Source organism: Schistocerca nitens, chromosome 10 (assembly GCF_023898315.1).
Source record: "Schistocerca nitens isolate TAMUIC-IGC-003100 chromosome 10, iqSchNite1.1, whole genome shotgun sequence".
Taxonomy (NCBI): Eukaryota; Metazoa; Arthropoda; class Insecta; order Orthoptera; family Acrididae; genus Schistocerca; species Schistocerca nitens.
Genome location: NC_064623.1, coordinates 14,127,998 through 14,150,918, shown reverse-complemented (window position 1 = coordinate 14,150,918; position 22,921 = coordinate 14,127,998). Strand labels below are relative to the sequence as shown.

The 22,921-nt window shown below is 37.8% G+C and overlaps 1 protein-coding gene across 3 annotated transcripts in view; it reads right to left on the bottom strand.

Annotated features, from left to right (window-relative positions):
* Nucleotides 1-22,921, bottom strand: part of LOC126210275 (endoribonuclease Dicer-like) — a 334,521-nt gene that overhangs the window by 266,793 nt on the left and 44,807 nt on the right. For all 3 annotated transcript variants that reach the window (XM_049939469.1, XM_049939471.1, XM_049939470.1), the window contains one exon: nt 20,890-21,090. In XM_049939469.1, coding sequence (XP_049795426.1) covers nt 20,890-21,090 — 201 coding nt within the window. The remainder of the gene's footprint in view (nt 1-20,889; nt 21,091-22,921) is intronic.

Genomic DNA, 22,921 nt, shown 5'->3' with positions numbered 1-22,921 from the left:
CTATTTATAATTTGGTTTCTTTGAAGCTAATGCTAAAGACCCATGAGGTCTAAAAAATTATGTAGTGCATCTGTTCTATTTAAGTGGCTCAGGTAAATTTTAGTCTGTTCCAGGATGCAACTGTTCGCTCCAAACCACTATGGACTAATGTGTGTACTGGTGAGCTTTGAATGTCATGCTAGTGTCCTTGAGTCTGTTTTAATGGTTTACTAGAAAAGAAAAATTTTCTAGTAGTTCTACCTTATTACTGAAATTATTTTTTTTTAAATATTTGTAGCTTGTTTCTTAAATCTTTTGGTTCATTTGTTGTAAAGTATGTTAGTTCTCACGGTTTTTGGTAAGAGCTCATATTAATTTATTCTACCTTAAGAGCTATTTATTTGATACACAGCTGTGTGATGGAATTCTGTCTAATTAAAATTATTAATGCTACAGGGAACTGTTGTTAATTATCTCATGTACTGCATTGTTGGTACGCGTTACCTATGATCGGGCCTTATTTACTTAGTCAGCAGTTTACATCATTCGAAGTGCATACGCTCGGCACCTCTTACTGCTGTCTGTCTTTCACGCTGTTTCCTCTAACCGTGGTTGCACAGCTTAATGTTCCTGTTCAAGTTAATTTTACTCTTAGGATAAATCTGAATCCATATTCATTAGCTTGCTGGCTTCATCTTCAGCAAATTTTGAATTGTTGGGACCCCAATATATACCTTAATCTGTTGTAACACAATTATCCTGTTTTATTGGAAAATGTGTTAAATCTTCAACTGATATATTTTTCTGGCTTTAAAATTATCTTGCCTAGATATTAATGTTAAATTGTTTTTCATTGTTTTAAGAATGGTTTTAGGGTTTTTAATCAGTCAAGTTTAGATTAACAGGCATTCTCGTACTACTATTTGTTTTATGTAGCTTGTTTCATCTGACACTATGCACATGTCACAAATGAAATGGAAGGTAGTCCAGATATACTAGTGAAAAATGTAAAAGAGAAATTAAGCTAGCAGCCCATCAAAAATGCTAAAAAACTATTGTATATTATTTGTTACTTGTTCACTGATTACTTCATCTGGGTTAGTACAAAAATGAGAATGGTCTTCTAGTATGTCCAAATGCCTGCCTTTTGGTTCCAAATGTAGAATTTTTAAACTACTCTCAACAGGACATAGTTGGTGGCCATTTTCTCTCAAATGGCAGCCCACTACTTGCATAACTGTGCTACCTGAATCTTGTTTTAAAATCCCTTCCTGTGTGGCCTACATTAATACTCTCACACGGCCCATGACCTGCCAGCTTTTTACAATCATAATAAGAATAATAAAAATGGTCATATACCTTCCCTACAACTTTCAATCCTACTTACACCATCCTACTTTTGACTTTATTGTTCGCAGGCAAGAATGATGGACAGGCAGTTCACACGTGTGGTGAATAATAATACAAATATGTTATAGAGGTAATTCCCGCAACCACTGAGGCGAGAGGATGCAACCAACTGAACACTGTGGCACATGTTGTAACAAATGATGTCTGTCATCTGGGCTCCAAGGTCATACTTGGATCCATCCAACAACTGGCAGAAGAGTTTGAGAATATCAGCCTTGCCTATTTAGTTCCCACAAAATTTACAATTTGCAATGCCGTCCCCAAACTACCCTTGGCTCCCTGGTTCTAAGTTGAGTTGAAGGTGTAAACTAGAGACTACAGAGTCTCTGTGACAAGCTAGACTGTGACTTCCTAGACTTGCACCACAGAACTGGGAACTGTAGGGTCCCCTTAAATGGGCCAAGTGTGTACTAAATATCAGAGGTTGCTCCTTAGGTAGCTGACTGTGTGTGGAGTGCATACAAGGGCGTTTCAGATTAGGTGACACAGTCCAGATCACGATAGCTGTAGGAGACGCAGAAGTAACACTGTAAGGTCCTAAGAAATGCCCCTCACACGTGAGTCCTAGTGGATAACTGCTGAAGTACAGGGTGTTTCAAAAATAATATACTTATTACAAAGTATTATTTTGTCCACCTATCGATCGCTGCACCTTGGCTCGGCTACTGGAGAAACAAATACATAGTCTAGTTTATATTAAGAGCCACTAGATGTCAGTTGTCTTCTGTTTTGCTCGATAACCGTCATATGTTTAAAATGGCTACTCCACAGCAGAAAACATTGTGTTCTCGAGTTAGCGAAGTGCAATTCTGTGATTACAGTGCAAAGACGTTTCAGGTTGAGGTACTAAATTGATCCTCCAAATGGATGGAATATGTGCAGATGGTATCGACAGTTTGTATACACAGTATGTGTACGTAAAGGAAAGAGTCCTGGCTGCCCTTGTGTTCTTGTAGAAAATGTTGCACAAATTCAAACTGCTTTCCAACATAGTCCTTCAAAATCAATTAGTCATGCCAGTCGGAAGTTACAACTGCCTAGAACAACAATTTGGCATGTTTTGAGACGTCGGTTGGTTACAAAGCCGTACAAGTTACAGCTGTTACAAGCTCTGCTTCCTGATGACAAACACAAAGGTGTGGCATTTTGGAAAGAGATTCTTGATGCTATTGAATGACAACACTTTCGCACAATGCATCGTGTTCAGTGATGAAGTGACTTTCCATGTCAGTGGTCAGGTAAACAAACACAATGTTCGAATTTGGGGCCTACAGAACCCACATGCAGCCACTGAACATGTACGAGATTCACCAAAAGTCAATGCGTTTTGTGCGATATCCAGATCATATGTTTATGGCCCATTCTTCTTTGATGGAAACATGGTTAACGGTCAGCAGTATCTCGCTATGTCACAAAACTGGTTGTTTCCGAGGCTGCACAAAGACAACTTCATTTTTCAACAACACGGGACACCCCCTCACTAGAGTTGCCAAGTGCATGAATATCTGAATGAAACTCTACCGAACTGTCGGATTGGTCTTCAAGGAACTGATGACTTAGCATGTCTCAGATGGGCTCCACGGTCACCGGATTTCACACCCTCCGACTTCTTCCTGTAGGGTTTCATTAAAGAATGTTTATGTACCACCACCCCACAGAACCTGAAAGAGTTTAAGAACCGGATCCGTACTGCTATAACATCAGTGACGAAGGACATGTTTGCCTGAGTATGGGAGGAATTTGAGTACTGATGTCATAATGTTCGTGTCATTGATAGAAGACATATTGAACATCTGTAACCTGAACTTGAGAGGTTCGTAAATATGGGTGTAAGGTTTGATATTCATATGTCTTAAAGTTCAATAAGTATATGCATTCGAAACACACATATTCTTATTGAAACACCCTGTATACACAACAAAGTGCCAGAGTTCGAAGCAGTCCTAAAAATCAGTAATTACAGAATACTAGGAAAGCTGGTTAAACCCCAAAACTGCCAGAAATGAGGGTATATCGAAAGGCTAGCCTAATGGGAAATGAAAGTGGTGTATTTGTCACAGTAGACAGGAGATTCCAATACACTGAGATAGAAACTGAAGCTGCATATGAGACTGTTTGCACAAGACTCAGTGTCAGGGGTGGCATAAAATTATACTGGATCTTCTATTTACCACCATTCCAACTTTGGAGAAAACAGTTGGATACTATGCAGGTTCCCTAATCATACCGTAATCAATGAAGGAGGTTTTAATCATCCAGAATCAATTGGGATAGTTACAGTTTTTTTCGTTGTAGGTGGGAGAAGATATCCTGTGAAACTTTACTAAATGACTTCTCTGAAAACAATCTAGAACAGATGGTTTGGAACCCCACTCATTATGAAAATAGGTTAGATCCAAACTAAAAAAAAATACCTGACTTCTTTGAGGATTTCTACGTTAAAACTGGTGTCAGCGACCATAAGGAAGGTTTTAGCAACAATGATTACCAGGGTACAACCAAAATGAAATATGAATCTTCCTGGCAGATTAAAACTGTGTGCTGGACCAAGACTCGAACTCGGGACATTTTCCATGGCAAAGCCATGTCTCCGGAATATCCTTTCTTACAGGAGTGCTAGTTCTGCAAGTTTCGCAGGAGTGTTTTACAACCAAAATAATTAGAAAGATTCATATGTTCAGTAAACTAGGTAAAGGATCATAAAGTGTCACATCTCAGAGAGGAACCTGAAACTTTTAGATCAGGACGGGACCATGTACAGAAACTATTGCTCAATTTTCAAAGATTGCTTGACCACGCTCTGGTTAGATATGTACCTAGTAGAACAGTTCATGATGAGAGATACCATCCACGGTATACAGACACTCTAAAGAAACTTCTTAAGAAACAGAGATGACTGCATAATAGGTGCAATACAAAGAAAAGAGCTATAGATAGATAGATACTGAATGAATAATTTTTGGCTGTCAAAAGGGCAATGCATGAAGTCTTCAAATGACTACCGTAGCAGAATGTTACCGAAAGGTCTTGTCACAAAACTTAAAGAAATTCTGGTCATATGTGAAGGCTGTTGGTTGCACCAAAGTTAAGCGTCCAGTCCCTAGCGAATGAGACAGAAACTGAAACTGAGGGTCGCAAAGCGAGAGCAGAAATGCTTAACTTCTTTTTCAAATGTTCCTTTACACAGGAAAACTCAGGGGTGACTCCCCATTTAATTCTGGTACCACTGTAAAGAAGAGTGAAACAGCTATTAGTGTCAGTGACGCAGAGAAACTGAACAAAGCTTCAAGGCCTAATGGAATCCCTATCAGATCCTATACCATATTTTTAACCATATCACGTTGAAGATTCCTTGGAGAAAAAAGAGAAAAAGAAGTAGAAAAAAGAAACTGACCAGAGGATGTAAGAAAGGACAGGTCATACCTATCTACAAAGAGGGCAGCAAAAATGATCCACGAAATTACCATTAAATATCCCTGACATCCATTTATCGTAGAATCTTCGAACGTATTCTAAGCTCAAATGTAATAATGTATCTCCAATGCAACCGTCACGTGTTTCGAAAACATCAATCACGTGAAACTGAACTCGCACTTTTCTCACACGAATCCGGAAAGGCATGGACTGAGATATTCAGATACATGCAGTGTTCCTTGACTTCCAACGGGCATTTTACCCTACCACAAACACACATTTTTATCAAAAGAAAAAAAACATTTGTGACTGGATTGAAAATTTCTCGGTGGTGAGAACACAGGATGTTATCTCGGTTGGAGACTCACTGACAAATGTAGTAACTCCGTGTGTGCCGCAGAGAGGTATGTTGCTGTTCAGGTTGTGTATTAATGATGTTACAGACAATATTAATAATTATCTCAGGCTGTTAACAGATGATGCAGTTGTATATAATGAAGAACTGTCAGAAAAAAACTGCACAAACATTCAGTCAGATCTTGATACGATTTCAATGGGGTGCAAAGAATTCATAAATACACGAAATAGAATGATCAAATACTGTCAGTTGTAGGTAAAGCAAGTGGCAGACTGCAGTTCATTTCATTGGTAGAACAGGGGGGAAATGCAGGCTGTCTACAAAGGAGACTGCATACAAAACACTCGAGCCACACTCCCTATTATACGGCTCACAAGTGTGTGGGAAGTATACCAAACAGGACTAACAGGTGATACTGAACAGATTCCAAGAGCAGCAACACAAATTGTCACACGAAGATGCTTAAAGAACCAAAATGGATCATGCCTGAAGCCAGATGCAAACTATGACAGAAAGCATACTCAGGAAGTTTCTGGAACCAATTGTAAATGAATGAAACTTGGAATGTATTACAATCCCTTACGTATCACTCCCACGGGCATCACGAAGACAAGATCAGACTAATTACAGCACACACAGAAGTGTTACAGCAATCATTCTTCCTGCATTCCACATGTGAATGGGATGGGTAAAAGCCCTAATAACTGGTACAATGGAATGTACACTCTTCACGGTGGTTTTCAGAGTGTGATGCAGACGTAGTAGAATCGTTCTGCCAGTTCTCACAAATGCTGTTTTCCTAAACTTCCTCAACAGTTTGGGGAATTCTGGTCTGCCAATAAGGTGCGTTCGAAAAGTAACAGGAATATCATAGTTCCTGTGTGTTGTATTAGCCTGATTTATGTAGTTTTGTTGCTGATGTTGTGAAGGTAAACATGACTGAAAAACTTCTATACAGTGTTGGATAAATAGTCTGTTGTCAGCTGTCAAAGAAGATACATATGTTTTGTTCGCACCGGTAATTTTTTTTTTTTTTTTAATATAAAGATGGACTGGAGATTTTGTATTAACTTTTGCTATAAAAATTACAAAGTGCGGCAAAGTTATAGTTAAATTTTGTGTCTTTTTTTGAGTAAAATGAGGATTTATTTTGTGGTGTAAGCATTCGAAGAAGGATGTGAAGGTGATAATGAATTCTGTGGATCCCTCAGCTTGTTATCAACTGATTGTGGTAAAAGTGAAAGAAATGAACAATTGTCAAATCATAATCAAAGAAGTTGTGATGATGATGTTGGCATATCAACTGGCAAACACCATGAAATATTCTCAGATGTTTTCAATACAAAACACACGACATCACCGAGGGGTCACTCTAAGAGTTCAATAATAATATAGGACAATTGAAATGTGTCTTAAGAGATAATGAAAACTGAATGTACAAATAAGGTGTCAACAAAAAGACAATCACAAAATAAGCTTTCGGCCAACAAGGCCTTTGTCAAAAATAGACGACAGAGACACACACACGCACACTCACGCAAACACAAGTCACACACGGATAGCAGGATAGGGAAAGGGGTGGTGAAGTACTGCTGAGGAGCATGCAGGGATGAGCTAGAGAGAGGGTAGGGGAACTAAGTGCAGTCAGGAGGTTAGACAGAGGGCAGGGAAGAGGTAGGTGGCAGGGGTAGCGGAAAAGGAGAGAAGAAAAAAGACTGGGTGCGATGGTGGAATGAGGGCTGTGTAGTGCTGGAATGGGAATAGGGAAGGGGCCGGATGGACGAGGACAATGACTAACGAACGTCGAGACAGTAACGTAGAATATATTGCAGGGACAGTTCCCACCTGCGCAATTCAGAAAAGCTGGTGTCGGTGGGAAGGATCCGTACGGTACAGGCTGTGAAGCAGTCATTCAAATGAAGGATGTCGTGTTGAGCAGTGTCTCAGCAACAGGTCGGTCCAGTTGTTTCTCGGCTACAGTTTGTCGGCAGCCATTCGTGCGAACAGAAAGCTTGTTGGTTGTCACACCCACGTAGAATGCAGCACAGTAGTTGCAGGTTAGCTTGTAGATCACATGATGGTTTCACAGGTAGCCCTGACTTTGAGGGGCTACGTGACGTTTGTGACCACAATGGAGTAGGTGGTGGTGGTGGTGGTGGTGGTGGTAGTGGGAGGATGTATGGGACAGGTCTTGCATTTAGGTTTATTACAGGGGTATGAGCCATGAAGTACGGGATTGGGAGCAGGGGGCTGTGTAGGGACAGATGAGTATACTGTGTAGGTTTGGTGGACAGTGGAATACCACTTTGGGAGGGGTGGAAAGGATAGTGGCAGGATATTTCTCATTCCAGGGCACAACGCGGGGTAGTCGAAACCCTGGCAGAGAATGTAATCCAGTTGCTCCAATCCTGGGTGGTACTGAGTTACGAGGGGAATGCTCCTCTGTGGCTGGACAGTGAGACTTTGGGTGACTGGAAAGATAAGGCATGGAAGATTATTATTATTTTTTTTTTTTTTTTTACAAGTTCGGGAGGATAATTACAGTGATTTTAACAGCTTAGTGCAGAACGAGTTCTTATCCCAAGGTCAAATGATCAGTAAGTGCTATTACTTACAGATTTAACACCATTTGCATGATGCAATCCAGAAAGATGAAATACAAAAAACCCAGATTTGTGGTGGAACCGTTACAGGGTTTGCACGATAATATTGCAGCTAGTGATACTTTGATGCTCGTTCATGAATTTTTTTTAAAACAGCACTGTAGTGATTCCCCAGCCTCCAAATTTGCTGACATTGACCCCTTCTGACTTGTTCCTATTCCCAAAAATAAAGAATGTTAAAGAGCAGTTGTATTAAAATCATAGATGGGATTAACAACACGTTTCTGAAAGAGTTATAAGTTATCCCAAAGATTGAGTTCTAGGGATTGGGAGGGGAAAAAAGCAAAAAGCTGGCTTAGGGTATAATATCAAATGGGGATTATTTTGAATAATAACTGATGGATCTCCCCAAGTGGTAATCTACTGGGTCCCTAGTGCCCACTAGTAGGCATTCCAGCTTTCACGATGGGGAGTAAGCGGTAAGGGGTTTTAAAAATGTTTTCATTAAATTACTTGTGACAATTTAAATTTCTAAAAATATGCTATTTGTAGTACCTGCACATAAATTTAGTTCACTTTATGTACATGAAACTAGATGGGGCTAAGTGTGACCGAAAATGGAACAGCCTCTTCCCAGAATAGCTCCCCCACCTCCCACAATATCAGCCAGCTGTAACAAACAAGCAGGTATGATACCTGGCACCACCCTCACCCCAAACCTGATCTATGATGCGAGAGAGGCATATGCAGATGATGATACACAGCACAGGCTCTTTTATTTGCTGTCAAAATGGTCAGTATGCAGATTTGAGAGAGGAACACATGCCCCTCCCCCCAAAAAAAAAAAGGGAGGGAGGGAGGGAGGGAGGGAGGGAGGGGGGGAGAGGGAGAGAGAGAGAGAGAGAGAGAGAGAGAGAGAGAGAGAGAGAGAGAGAGAGAGAGAGAGAGAGAGAGAGGAGAAAAGTACCTGCCAACATTCATTTCTATTTGCCTGAGAATCTGAAGATGGGTTTTATAGAATCTGTTATAAATTGTGTCACAGAAAATTATCCAATGAGGCAATAAAACCAAGTCAATTGCTTGAACATCTTTCAACAAAACATCAAAATGATAAGTGCATGCTCACTGAATATTTTTAGGAAATATAAAATAATTATTCATAATTGTTCAACAACTGTCATTTAAGAAACCAGCAGCAAATTAAGGTGGTTATCACATTTAGCATTCAACCGCGATTTTTTATATATATTTTAACAACGCGTTTCGAGAGACAATGCTCTCATCATCAGGTTGTAAAATCTATGTCGCGAAATTAAACGTACTAAAAAGACACGTTTAATAACAAATTCTATATTCAGGACGATGGGTTAGCCATGGGGTCCAGCATTTCAGGAACTATAGCGGACATTTTTATGAATGACCTTGAAGATAAAGTTCTAAATTCTGACGAAAACATTACGGATAAAATTGTTTATTACAAACGTTATGTTGACGACACTCTGTTACTTGTTGATGGTTCCAGTGAGGACATTGAGGAAATAGTAAAAAAGTTCAACGACGCACATAATAAAATAAAATTTACCGTGGAGTACGAAACTGACAATTGTCTACAGTTCCTGGACCTGAATATAAAAAAGCAGGGCAACAAACATGCGTTTTCCGTTTATAGAAAACAAACTACAACTGATGCCGTGATCCCGAATGATTCATGCCATCCGCAGGCGTATAAAGAAGCTGCTTTCCGTAGTCTCGTGCATAGGGCAGTCAATATACCTATGAGTGAAAAAGATAGGGAGACTGAAATTAACACCGTTAAGAGAATAGCGAAGAATAACGGTTACAGAATAGATATAGTTAAAAAACTGTTACGAAAATGTAATAAGCGCAAAAAGAATAAACCTGATGGAGAGAAAGCGAAAATTATCACGATGCCATACTACGGAAAAGTCTCACAAAAGATAGCAAATATTTTTAAGCCATACGATGTCAAAATAGCCTTTCAGACTAATAACCTAGTGAGGTATAGCCTTAAGCACGATATTGGCGAGAAGAGAAATAAGTTTGAAAGATCGGGAGTTTATAAGATTCAGTGCAGAACGTGTGATGCAAAATATATAGGACAGACAGGAAGATCATTCGCAATCCGGTATAAAGAACATAAAGATGCGTTCAGGTTAGGAAATTATGACAAATCAGCTGTTGCGAACCATATATATGAAACAGGCCATCCCCTTAATAGCATAGAAGACAACGTAGAAATATTGCATGTAGAAAAGAAAGGGAGGAAACTTGACTTACTAGAGGAATTCGAGATAGCTATCCATGAAAAGAAACAAAGCAATATCCTAAATGTACAAGATAACTTTAAAGAAATGAGATTTTTTAGCGGGTTTTTAGAATTATTTTAGGGCAGGCATGCGACTTAAAACTTGTAGCATGTCAATGACGGAGTTGCGAGAGGCTAACGATGGCAGACCAATGCAGTAAGGAAATGAGGCGCCCAATAGCATAGCGTTACCGTCAAGCACACGGCGGTAACCACGCCACAACACCTAGGCACGTTAGTCCACAACAGCACCCGAGCCGGCGCAGTCGACAGCATATTTGGTAGCTATGGGACGGCCATCGACCTGCGTCAACAACTTTAATGTAAGACGAGGACCCACAGTCCAATATACTTTTAATTCTTTTTTACTTTATGGACCCACCAACTATTGGTGATGGTATTTTGTCTTTTTAGTACGTTTAATTTCGCGACATAGATTTTACAACCTGATGATGAGAGCATTGTCTCTCGAAACGCGTTGTTAAAATATATATAAAAAATCGCGGTTGAATGCTAAATGTGATAACCAGTATAACGACAACTGCTACCTCGACTCCATAATGGATTATATCAAATCGTTAGTGTCAGGCGAGACATTGAGGTTAGTGTATAAATACAAAAATTTAAGACGTAAGTTATTAAAAACTGCCGCAAACATAAACTTTAATAAAGAATGTGTTAAGAATCATGTTATCCCGAATTACGTGAAGTTGAAACTTTGTGATTGCAAGTCATGGGCGGGACGACTAGCTGTTGAAAAAGCAAAAAAGTTTTGGATACGCGCAGAAATTAAACATCTGTATAAAAAGAAAGACTTAATTAAAAAACAAATAATTCAAGCAGAGACTAAGGTCAAAGAAATATTACCAATGAACGTATGGGAAGAGGTTACATGTAGACTTCACAAAATACTACAGAAGGAGTTTATAAAGAAAAAAGAAAAACAAGATAAAAAACTTCGTAAATTAAATAATAACACGCGCGAAGACGAAAAAGATCAACAACAAAGGCCTTCGTCTTTTGACTTTTACCCACGGGTGGTTAACAAAACGGATATTACATTTGATAATACAGAAGTAGAAATGTTAAATAAGGCATTAAAGTTTAATATTGAGCCGTCATTTAACAAGAAAGTCGCGAAAGAAGTAATTGCCCTCACTAAAATGACAACAGAAATTGCTAAATTAAATAATAATGAAACAGGCCATGTCGGTCATAAGCTACATAAAATAGTAAAAAATGAATTAAATAAGAGAAATAGTGTTAATCATAAGACTAGAGCAGACCGACTAACTGTCGATTCAATAAATAAAAAGCTTAATGAAGCGAAAGCTATTGCCACGAAAGCGGATAAGGGGAATACGGTCGTAATATTAAAAGAGGAGGAGTACGTTTCGAAAACCTTAGCGTTTTTATCCGAAAATAGCATTACAGAAATTCCGAAAGACATAACAGCCAATTTCCAAACTAAACTAAAAAATGTTCTTAAACGCACGCACTTTCTGCTGACAGAAGCCGAAAAAAGATGTGTTATCATGAATCCAACGGCCCCCAAATTAAGATCACAGGTGAAGATACATAAAGATCTGCATCCGGTTCGTCCGATTGTTAACGGTCGAAATAGTCCAGCATATAAAATAACGAAAATGTTGGACCAAATTCTGAAAAAGACTTACGTGTATAATAATAATTATTCAGTGCGTGGTAGTATGACCATGATAGGTGAAATTAAAGATACGCCAGTCACCGACACTTCCCGTTTGGTTTCGTTGGATGTTAAGAACTTATACTCCAGTGTTCCGGTTAACGAAACTATAGAAATCATTAAGAGAAATTTCCTGAAATACGGTAAAATTTCAACGCAAGAGACAATTGAATTTATTGAACTCCTACAGCTCATTACAAGTTTTAATTATTTTACGTTTAATAACAAATTCTATATTCAGGACGATGGGTTAGCCATGGGGTCCAGCATTTCAGGAACTATGGCGGACATTTTTATGAATGACCTTGAAGATAAAGTTCTAAATTCTGACGAAAACATTACGGATAAAATTGTTTATTACAAACGTTATGTTGACGACACTCTGTTACTTGTTGATGGTTCCAGTGAGGACATTGAGGAAGTAGTAAAAAAGTTCAACGACGCACATAATAAAATAAAATTTACCGTGGAGTACGAAACTGACAATTGTCTACAGTTCCTGGACCTGAATATAAAAAAGCAGGGCAACAAACATGCGTTTTCCGTTTATAGAAAACAAACTACAACTGATGCCGTGATCCCGAATGATTCATGCCATCCGCAGGCGTATAAAGAAGCTGCTTTCCGTAGTCTCGTGCATAGGGCAGTCAATATACCTATGAGTGAAAAAGATAGGGAGACTGAAATTAACACCGTTAAGAGAATAGCGAAGAATAACGGTTACAGAATAGATATAGTTAAAAAACTGTTACGAAAATGTAATAAGCGCAAAAAGAATAAACCTGATGGAGAGAAAGCGAAAATTATCACGATGCCATACTACGGAAAAGTCTCACAAAAGATAGCAAATATTTTTAAGCCATACGATGTCAAAATAGCCTTTCAGACTAATAACCTAGTGAGGTATAGCCTTAAGCACGATATTGGCGAGAAGAGAAATAAGTTTGAAAGATCGGGAGTTTATAAGATTCAGTGCAGAACGTGTGATGCAAAATATATAGGACAGACAGGAAGATCATTCGCGATCCGGTATAAAGAACATAAAGATGCGTTCAGGTTAGGAAATTATGACAAATCAGCTGTTGCGAACCATATATATGAAACAGGCCATCCCCTTAATAGCATAGAAGACAACGTAGAAATATTGCATGTAGAAAAGAAAGGGAGGAAGCTTGACTTACTAGAGGAATTCGAGATAGCTATCCATGAAAAGAAACAAAGCAATATCCTAAATGTACAAGATAACTTTAAAGAAATGAGATTTTTTAGCGGGTTTTTAGAATTATTTTAGGGCAGGCATGCGACTTAAAACTTGTAGCATGTCAATGACGGAGTTGCGAGAGGCTAACGATGGCAGACCAATGCAGTAAGGAAATGAGGCGCCCAATAGCATAGCGTTACCGTCAAGCACACGGCGGTAACCACGCCACAACACCTAGGCACGTTAGTCCACAACAGCACCCGAGCCGGCGCAGTCGACAGCATATTTGGTAGCTATGGGACGGCCATCGACCTGCGTCAACAACTTTAATGTAAGACGAGGACCCACAGTCCAATATACTTTTAATTCTTTTTTACTTTATGGACCCACCAACTATTGGTGATGGTATTTTGTCTTTTTAGTACGTTTAATTTCGCGACATAGATTTTACAACCTGATGATGAGAGCATTGTCTCTCGAAACGCGTTGTTAAAATATATATAAAAAATCGCGGTTGAATGCTAAATGTGATAACCAGTATAACGACAACTGCTACCTCGACTCCATAATGGATTATATCAAATCGTTAGTGTCAGGCGAGACATTGAGGTTAGTGTATAAATACAAAAATTTAAGACGTAAGTTATTAAAAACTGCCGCAAACATAAACTTTAATAAAGAATGTGTTAAGAATCATGTTATCCCGAATTACGTGAAGTTGAAACTTTGTGATTGCAAGTCATGGGCGGGACGACTAGCTGTTGAAAAAGCAAAAAAGTTTTGGATACGCGCAGAAATTAAACATCTGTATAAAAAGAAAGACTTAATTAAAAAACAAATAATTCAAGCAGAGACTAAGGTCAAAGAAATATTACCAATGAACGTATGGGAAGAGGTTACATGTAGACTTCACAAAATACTACAGAAGGAGTTTATAAAGAAAAAAGAAAAACAAGATAAAAAACTTCGTAAATTAAATAATAACACGCGCGAAGACGAAAAAGATCAACAACAAAGGCCTTCGTCTTTTGACTTTTACCCACGGGTGGTTAACAAAACGGATATTACATTTGATAATACAGAAGTAGAAATGTTAAATAAGGCATTAAAGTTTAATATTGAGCCGTCATTTAACAAGAAAGTCGCGAAAGAAGTAATTGCCCTCACTAAAATGACAACAGAAATTGCTAAATTAAATAATAATGAAACAGGCCATGTCGGTCATAAGCTACATAAAATAGTAAAAAATGAATTAAATAAGAGAAATAGTGTTAATCATAAGACTAGAGCAGACCGACTAACTGTCGATTCAATAAATAAAAAGCTTAATGAAGCGAAAGCTATTGCCACGAAAGCGGATAAGGGGAATACGGTCGTAATATTAAAAGAGGAGGAGTACGTTTCGAAAACCTTAGCGTTTTTATCCGAAAATAGCATTACAGAAATTCCGAAAGACATAACAGCCAATTTCCAAACTAAACTAAAAAATGTTCTTAAACGCACGCACTTTCTGCTGACAGAAGCCGAAAAAAGATGTGTTATCATGAATCCAACGGCCCCCAAATTAAGATCACAGGTGAAGATACATAAAGATCTGCATCCGGTTCGTCCGATTGTTAACGGTCGAAATAGTCCAGCATATAAAATAACGAAAATGTTGGACCAAATTCTGAAAAAGACTTACGTGTATAATAATAATTATTCAGTGCGTGGTAGTATGACCATGATAGGTGAAATTAAAGATACGCCAGTCACCGACACTTCCCGTTTGGTTTCGTTGGATGTTAAGAACTTATACTCCAGTGTTCCGGTTAACGAAACTATAGAAATCATTAAGAGAAATTTCCTGAAATACGGTAAAATTTCAACGCAAGAGACAATTGAATTTATTGAACTCCTACAGCTCATTACAAGTTTTAATTATTTTACGTTTAATAACAAATTCTATATTCAGGACGATGGGTTAGCCATGGGGTCCAGCATTTCAGGAACTATGGCAGACATTTTTATGAATGACCTTGAAGATAAAGTTCTAAATTCTGACGAAAACATTACGGATAAAATTGTTTATTACAAACGTTATGTTGACGACACTCTGTTACTTGTTGATGGTTCCAGTGAGGACATTGAGGAAATAGTAAAAAAGTTCAACGACGCACATAATAAAATAAAATTTACCGTGGAGTACGAAACTGACAATTGTCTACAGTTCCTGGACCTGAATATAAAAAAGCAGGGCAACAAACATGCGTTTTCCGTTTATAGAAAACAAACTACAACTGATGCCGTGATCCCGAATGATTCATGCCATCCGCAGGCGTATAAAGAAGCTGCTTTCCGTAGTCTCGTGCATAGGGCAGTCAATATACCTATGAGTGAAAAAGATAGGGAGACTGAAATTAACACCGTTAAGAGAATAGCGAAGAATAACGGTTACAGAATAGATATAGTTAAAAAACTGTTACGAAAATGTAATAAGCGCAAAAAGAATAAACCTGATGGAGAGAAAGCGAAAATTATCACGATGCCATACTACGGAAAAGTCTCACAAAAGATAGCAAATATTTTTAAGCCATACGATGTCAAAATAGCCTTTCAGACTAATAACCTAGTGAGGTATAGCCTTAAGCACGATATTGGCGAGAAGAGAAATAAGTTTGAAAGATCGGGAGTTTATAAGATTCAGTGCAGAACGTGTGATGCAAAATATATAGGACAGACAGGAAGATCATTCGCAATCCGGTATAAAGAACATAAAGATGCGTTCAGGTTAGGAAATTATGACAAATCAGCTGTTGCGAACCATATATATGAAACAGGCCATCCCCTTAATAGCATAGAAGACAACGTAGAAATATTGCATGTAGAAAAGAAAGGGAGGAAACTTGACTTACTAGAGGAATTCGAGATAGCTATCCATGAAAAGAAACAAAGCAATATCCTAAATGTACAAGATAACTTTAAAGAAATGAGATTTTTTAGCGGGTTTTTAGAATTATTTTAGGGCAGGCATGCGACTTAAAACTTGTAGCATGTCAATGACGGAGTTGCGAGAGGCTAACGATGGCAGACCAATGCAGTAAGGAAATGAGGCGCCCAATAGCATAGCGTTACCGTCAAGCACACGGCGGTAACCACGCCACAACACCTAGGCACGTTAGTCCACAACAGCACCCGAGCCGGCGCAGTCGACAGCATATTTGGTAGCTATGGGACGGCCATCGACCTGCGTCAACAACTTTAATGTAAGACGAGGACCCACAGTCCAATATACTTTTAATTCTTTTTTACTTTATGGACCCACCAACTATTGGTGATGGTATTTTGTCTTTTTAGTACGTTTAATTTCGCGACATAGATTTTACAACCTGATGATGAGAGCATTGTCTCTCGAAACGCGTTGTTAAAATATATATAAAAAATCGCGGTTGAATGCTAAATGTGATAACCAGTATAACGACAACTGCTACCTCGACTCCATAATGGATTATATCAAATCGTTAGTGTCAGGCGAGACATTGAGGTTAGTGTATAAATACAAAAATTTAAGACGTAAGTTATTAAAAACTGCCGCAAACATAAACTTTAATAAAGAATGTGTTAAGAATCATGTTATCCCGAATTACGTGAAGTTGAAACTTTGTGATTGCAAGTCATGGGCGGGACGACTAGCTGTTGAAAAAGCAAAAAAGTTTTGGATACGCGCAGAAATTAAACATCTGTATAAAAAGAAAGACTTAATTAAAAAACAAATAATTCAAGCAGAGACTAAGGTCAAAGAAATATTACCAATGAACGTATGGGAAGAGGTTACATGTAGACTTCACAAAATACTACAGAAGGAGTTTATAAAGAAAAAAGAAAAACAAGATAAAAAACTTCGTAAATTAAATAATAACACGCGCGAAGACGAAAAAGATCAACAACAAAGGCCTTCGTCTTTTGACTTTTACCCACGGGTGGTTAACAAAACGGATATTACATTTGATAATACAGAAGTAGAAATGTTAAATAAGGCATTAAAGTTTAATATTGAGCCGTCATTTAACAAGAAAGTCGCGAAAGAAGTAATTGCCCTCACTAAAATGACAACAGAAATTGCTAAATTAAATAATAATGAAACAGGCCATGTCGGTCATAAGCTACATAAAATAGTAAAAAATGAATTAAATAAGAGAAATAGTGTTAATCATAAGACTAGAGCAGACCGACTAACTGTCGATTCAATAAATAAAAAGCTTAATGAAGCGAAAGCTATTGCCACGAAAGCGGATAAGGGGAATACGGTCGTAATATTAAAAGAGGAGGAGTACGTTTCGAAAACCTTAGCGTTTTTATCCGAAAATAGCATTACAGAAATTCCGAAAGACATAACAGCCAATTTCCAAACTAAACTAAAAAATGTTCTTAAACGCACGCACTTTCTGCTGACAGAAGCCGAAAAAAGATGTGTTATCATGAATCCAACGGCCCCCAAATTAAGATCACAGGTGAAGATACATAAAGATCTGCATCCGGTTCGTCCGATTGTTAACGGTCGAAATAGTCCAGCATATAAAATAACGAAAATGTTGGACCAAATTCTGAAAAAGACTTACGTGTATAATAATAATTATTCAGTGCGTGGTAGTATGACCATGATAGGTGAAATTAAAGATACGCCAGTCACCGACACTTCCCGTTTGGTTTCGTTGGATGTTAAGAACTTATACTCCAGTGTTCCGGTTAACGAAACTATAGAAATCATTAAGAGAAATTTCCTGAAATACGGTAAAATTTCAACGCAAGAGACAATTGAATTTATTGAACTCCTACAGCTCATTACAAGTTTTAATTATTTTACGTTTAATAACAAATTCTATATTCAGGACGATGGGTTAGCCATGGGGTCCAGCATTTCAGGAACTATGGCAGACATTTTTATGAATGACCTTGAAGATAAAGTTCTAAATTCTGACGAAAACATTACGGATAAAATTGTTTATTACAAACGTTATGTTGACGACACTCTGTTACTTGTTGATGGTTCCAGTGAGGACATTGAGGAAATAGTAAAAAAGTTCAACGACGCACATAATAAAATAAAATTTACCGTGGAGTACGAAACTGACAATTGTCTACAGTTCCTGGACCTGAATATAAAAAAGCAGGGCAACAAACATGCGTTTTCCGTTTATAGAAAACAAACTACAACTGATGCCGTGATCCCGAATGATTCATGCCATCCGCAGGCGTATAAAGAAGCTGCTTTCCGTAGTCTCGTGCATAGGGCAGTCAATATACCTATGAGTGAAAAAGATAGGGAGACTGAAATTAACACCGTTAAGAGAATAGCGAAGAATAACGGTTACAGAATAGATATAGTTAAAAAACTGTTACGAAAATGTAATAAGCGCAAAAAGAATAAACCTGATGGAGAGAAAGCGAAAATTATCACGATGCCATACTACGGAAAAGTCTCACAAAAGATAGCAAATATTTTTAAGCCATACGATGTCAAAATAGCCTTTCAGACTAATAACCTAGTGAGGTATAGCCTTAAGCACGATATTGGCGAGAAGAGAAATAAGTTTGAAAGATCGGGAGTTTATAAGATTCAGTGCAGAACGTGTGATGCAAAATATATAGGACAGACAGGAAGATCATTCGCGATCCGGTATAAAGAACATAAAGATGCGTTCAGGTTAGGAAATTATGACAAATCAGCTGTTGCGAACCATATATATGAAACAGGCCATCCCCTTAATAGCATAGAAGACAACGTAGAAATATTGCATGTAGAAAAGAAAGGGAGGAAGCTTGACTTACTAGAGGAATTCGAGATAGCTATCCATGAAAAGAAACAAAGCAATATCCTAAATGTACAAGATAACTTTAAAGAAATGAGATTTTTTAGCGGGTTTTTAGAATTATTTTAGGGCAGGCATGCGACTTAAAACTTGTAGCATGTCAATGACGGAGTTGCGAGAGGCTAACGATGGCAGACCAATGCAGTAAGGAAATGAGGCGCCCAATAGCATAGCGTTACCGTCAAGCACACGGCGGTAACCACGCCACAACACCTAGGCACGTTAGTCCACAACAGCACCCGAGCCGGCGCAGTCGACAGCATATTTGGTAGCTATGGGACGGCCATCGACCTGCGTCAACAACTTTAATGTAAGACGAGGACCCACAGTCCAATATACTTTTAATTCTTTTTTACTTTATGGACCCACCAACTATTGGTGATGGTATTTTGTCTTTTTAGTACGTTTAATTTCGCGACATAGATTTTACAACCTGATGATGAAAGCATTGTCTCTCGAAACGCGTTGTTAAAATATATATAAAAAATCGCGGTTGAATGCTAAATGTGATAACCAGTATAACGACAACTGCTACCTCGACTCCATAATGGATTATATCAAATTTAGGTGGATTAATTGCAACTTACTGCATTTCAAAATTAATTGCAAAAAGTGGTAAAAACTATAAATTGGGGAACGTGGAATAATGCCCCTCTATGAGTCAATCCATACCAAGTGGTCCAAGAAAAAAATAATTGGTTGGTTGCTTGACCATCTCAGAAAAAAATTATATTTGCTGGGTGGATTCCTCAATGTTTAGTAGTCACAAAAATATTTTTTTTTTAATTATTGTTTATTATTTTGAAATGGTGGCCATATTTGTTCCAGGTCGCATGCAATTTTTCGTATTTGCAATCATCTACATTTTTTACAATTATTCAGTAGTGGATTGCCCTAAGCCTTTCAGATAAAATACATTTAGTTCAACACACACTGTGCTACCAATTAACATCGTTATCACTTAGCTGAATGTATTCTTTAATATATTTTTAACAGTTCAAAGTTATCAGCCACAAATTAAAAAAAATCAATTTTTGAACAGTAGTTTTCCAAAGAAAGATTAATTTCTCAGCTTTAATACTTTTTCTGCTATTACACTGTATAGTATAGTTACTTTTTATAGAGTATCAATGGTTGTCCTTGACATGTCGGGAAAAATACATGTTCAAAGCCAACAGTACGTAAAACATCGCCTGAAAATTTTCTGAATGCTTTCACTACACAAATTATTTTGAGCAATTAGTTTATATGGTGACTGCAAAGAAATACTTGACATCTAAGCAACAAATAATCCCAAGTAAATAGGAGCAACATGACTGATATACAGATTAGTGACCACAGGGTCACTGCAGTGAGACTGAAACCCTAATATCCAAACCCACCAAAAATAAATTCAGAATATATCTATTTAAAAAGGCAGATAAAAATTCTCTTAAAGCCTTCCTAAGAGAGAGTCTCCATCCTTTCTGAACTACTTACATAAGCATAGATGAAATTGAGATATTTACATCAAATAAATTAATAAGAGACAAAACTGACCACCATGGTACAAAAACAGGTCACAACACAGTTGCAGAAGCAACAAGAAAACCATGCCACATTTAAAAGGACACAAAATCTCCAATACTGGTGAAGGTTTGCAGAAGCATTTCAATGAGAGACTCATTTAATAGTACCCACAATGAAACACTTTCTCGAAATATGGCAGCAAAGCCAAAGAGATTCTGGTCATTTGTAAAGTACACCACCAGCAAGACACAATCAGTACCCTCTCTGTGCAACAGTACAGAAATAGTGTGAAACTGGTTCGATGAACCCTCTATCAGACACATAACTGTGAATTGCAGAGTACTCACACAGATGTAGATGTAGGTTGCTGCAGAAGGTAAAAGCTGTATGTGAAGACAAAGACTGGAACATATCCAACAAATTGTTAGGGATATTGGGTGTTAAGTGCTATCCTGAAATGGACAGGAGAGGTAGTTGTGTCAGGCTGCAGCAAACCAGTCGGGTATGAAGAAAAAACGAGACAGAGCACACTTACCTGGCACATTGGTCCATCAGCTTCCTTATAAGCATAACTGCGATGAAGGTTTTCCCTGCACCGGTTGGCAGGTACAGGATGGTGTTCTGCTTTATACATAATTCGAGAAGTGACTCTTGATATTTCCTTGGGTTGAACCATTGACCTTCTTCACTCATCTTGGCTCTCTTGTTAACTTGCCAATACTGTTCTCCTTGTGCACTGTAAGTAAAACACACCACTTTAGGTATTGTAATAGCATTTGGTTATATAAATTAATACAATAGATCATAATATGCACAGATAACAAAATGCCCTGGGACAGGAAGTCAAATAAGGGTTCACAACGGTGAATTTTTGATCTATGGTTGTTAAAGAAATTTGTCGGTAAGATTTTAATTTATTTCTTAATTTTATAGTCATCAAATGTACTTCCTTACATATTTAATGGATTACTGTGCGTCATTTTAGTGGTTTGTTTCATTTACTGGTCTAAAAAGCTCTACATTTCTGAGCAGTGCAATGAAGTCACTGAAGTAAACTGATCCAAAGTGTACAATCTTTCTCATTTCAGAAAAGGAAACCCCATGATAGATGAAACCTGTCACTTCCATAATTTATGCATAATTGAAGCTTGGTAAACAATGGAGCTAACAAAAGCATATAAACAGCAATGAACACAGTGCCTGATCTACAAGACAAGTGACCACTAGATAAGTGATAAGCAGGTGAATGGGCATTCCCTCACCTGTCAAAAATTGGTGAATATCAACAAAAAACATCTGGTTGTCTTCGCATCACAGCTTCTGACTTGCATTTGAGCAAATATTAACAAAAATATTTCTACTCAATTTTAATAACCTCTTCTCATATCACCTACACTGCTACAAGCATCTAATAATTCAGTCTGATGACTTATTGTCTTTATTTAAAATTGCATGAGCAGCCTCTAAAAATTTTCTACATTTGTTAGCATTTGATTGTGCACTTCATAGTGATTCTCAAATGTTATGGTATCAGAGTTCTTGCAAGTAACTGGGCTTCATCTTATGTGACTACCAGAATGCAGTGTATCACATTCAGAATTCCAAGGATTGTGTGAAATGAGAATGAATATTCAAGATGTAAAAATCTTCACTACACTCATACCACATGGATAAACCACTGAATCCATTCTTGTTTCTGTTACAAATAAATCTGAGAAGCCAATGAAACAGCTTTCTTTGATGATGGGACTATTATAGTAACGAAGCCCAAAGAAGAAACTTCAATAACTTGAAAATTTTGTGCGGTCGGTCCCAGTGGAGGTTCGAGTCCTCCCTCGGGCACGGGTGTGTGTGTTTGTCTTTAGGACAATTTAGGTTACGTAGTGTGTAAGCTTAGGGACTGATGACCTTAGCAGTTAAGTCCCATAAGATTTCACACACATCTGAACATTTTGAAATTTTTGATAAAGTTTTCTTGAAAATTGTGAACTGGCTCTCTGCAAACTGGCGAACATTAGACATCGGGAAAATACAATACATACATATTTGTACTACATGGGATTGACTACACCTTTAGGGATAAAGAAGAGAGTAAATTCAATAAATAGAGTAGAATACTGTAAATCCTGAAGTACTTGTATCAATAACCACTTATTTTGGTAGTCACAAATTTTAGACAGTCACCAGCACCTAAGATCTGCAGCTTTTGCATTAAAGATAATAAATAGCAGACACTGGGGATTAAAAAGTCGACTTTTCTTGCCACATACATTCACTAATGTCTTATTTTATTAAATTTTGGGGCAATTTTGCACTGTAAAAGAATGTGTCCACCACACAAATATGTAAAAAGAATGACACAGTTTGGCGTACTGACAACAGCTCCATTGTACACTTACTCCCTTATGCAGCTTGTTGCTGTCCACCACAGTTTGAAAGTAACAGTAATATTCATAAACATAACACCGGAATGAGAACTGATTTAAAGTCACCCCTCACTCAAAAGTAGCATGGCACAGAAAGGAGTGATGTATTCGGCCTCAAAAATCATTAGTCACTTAGCCAAA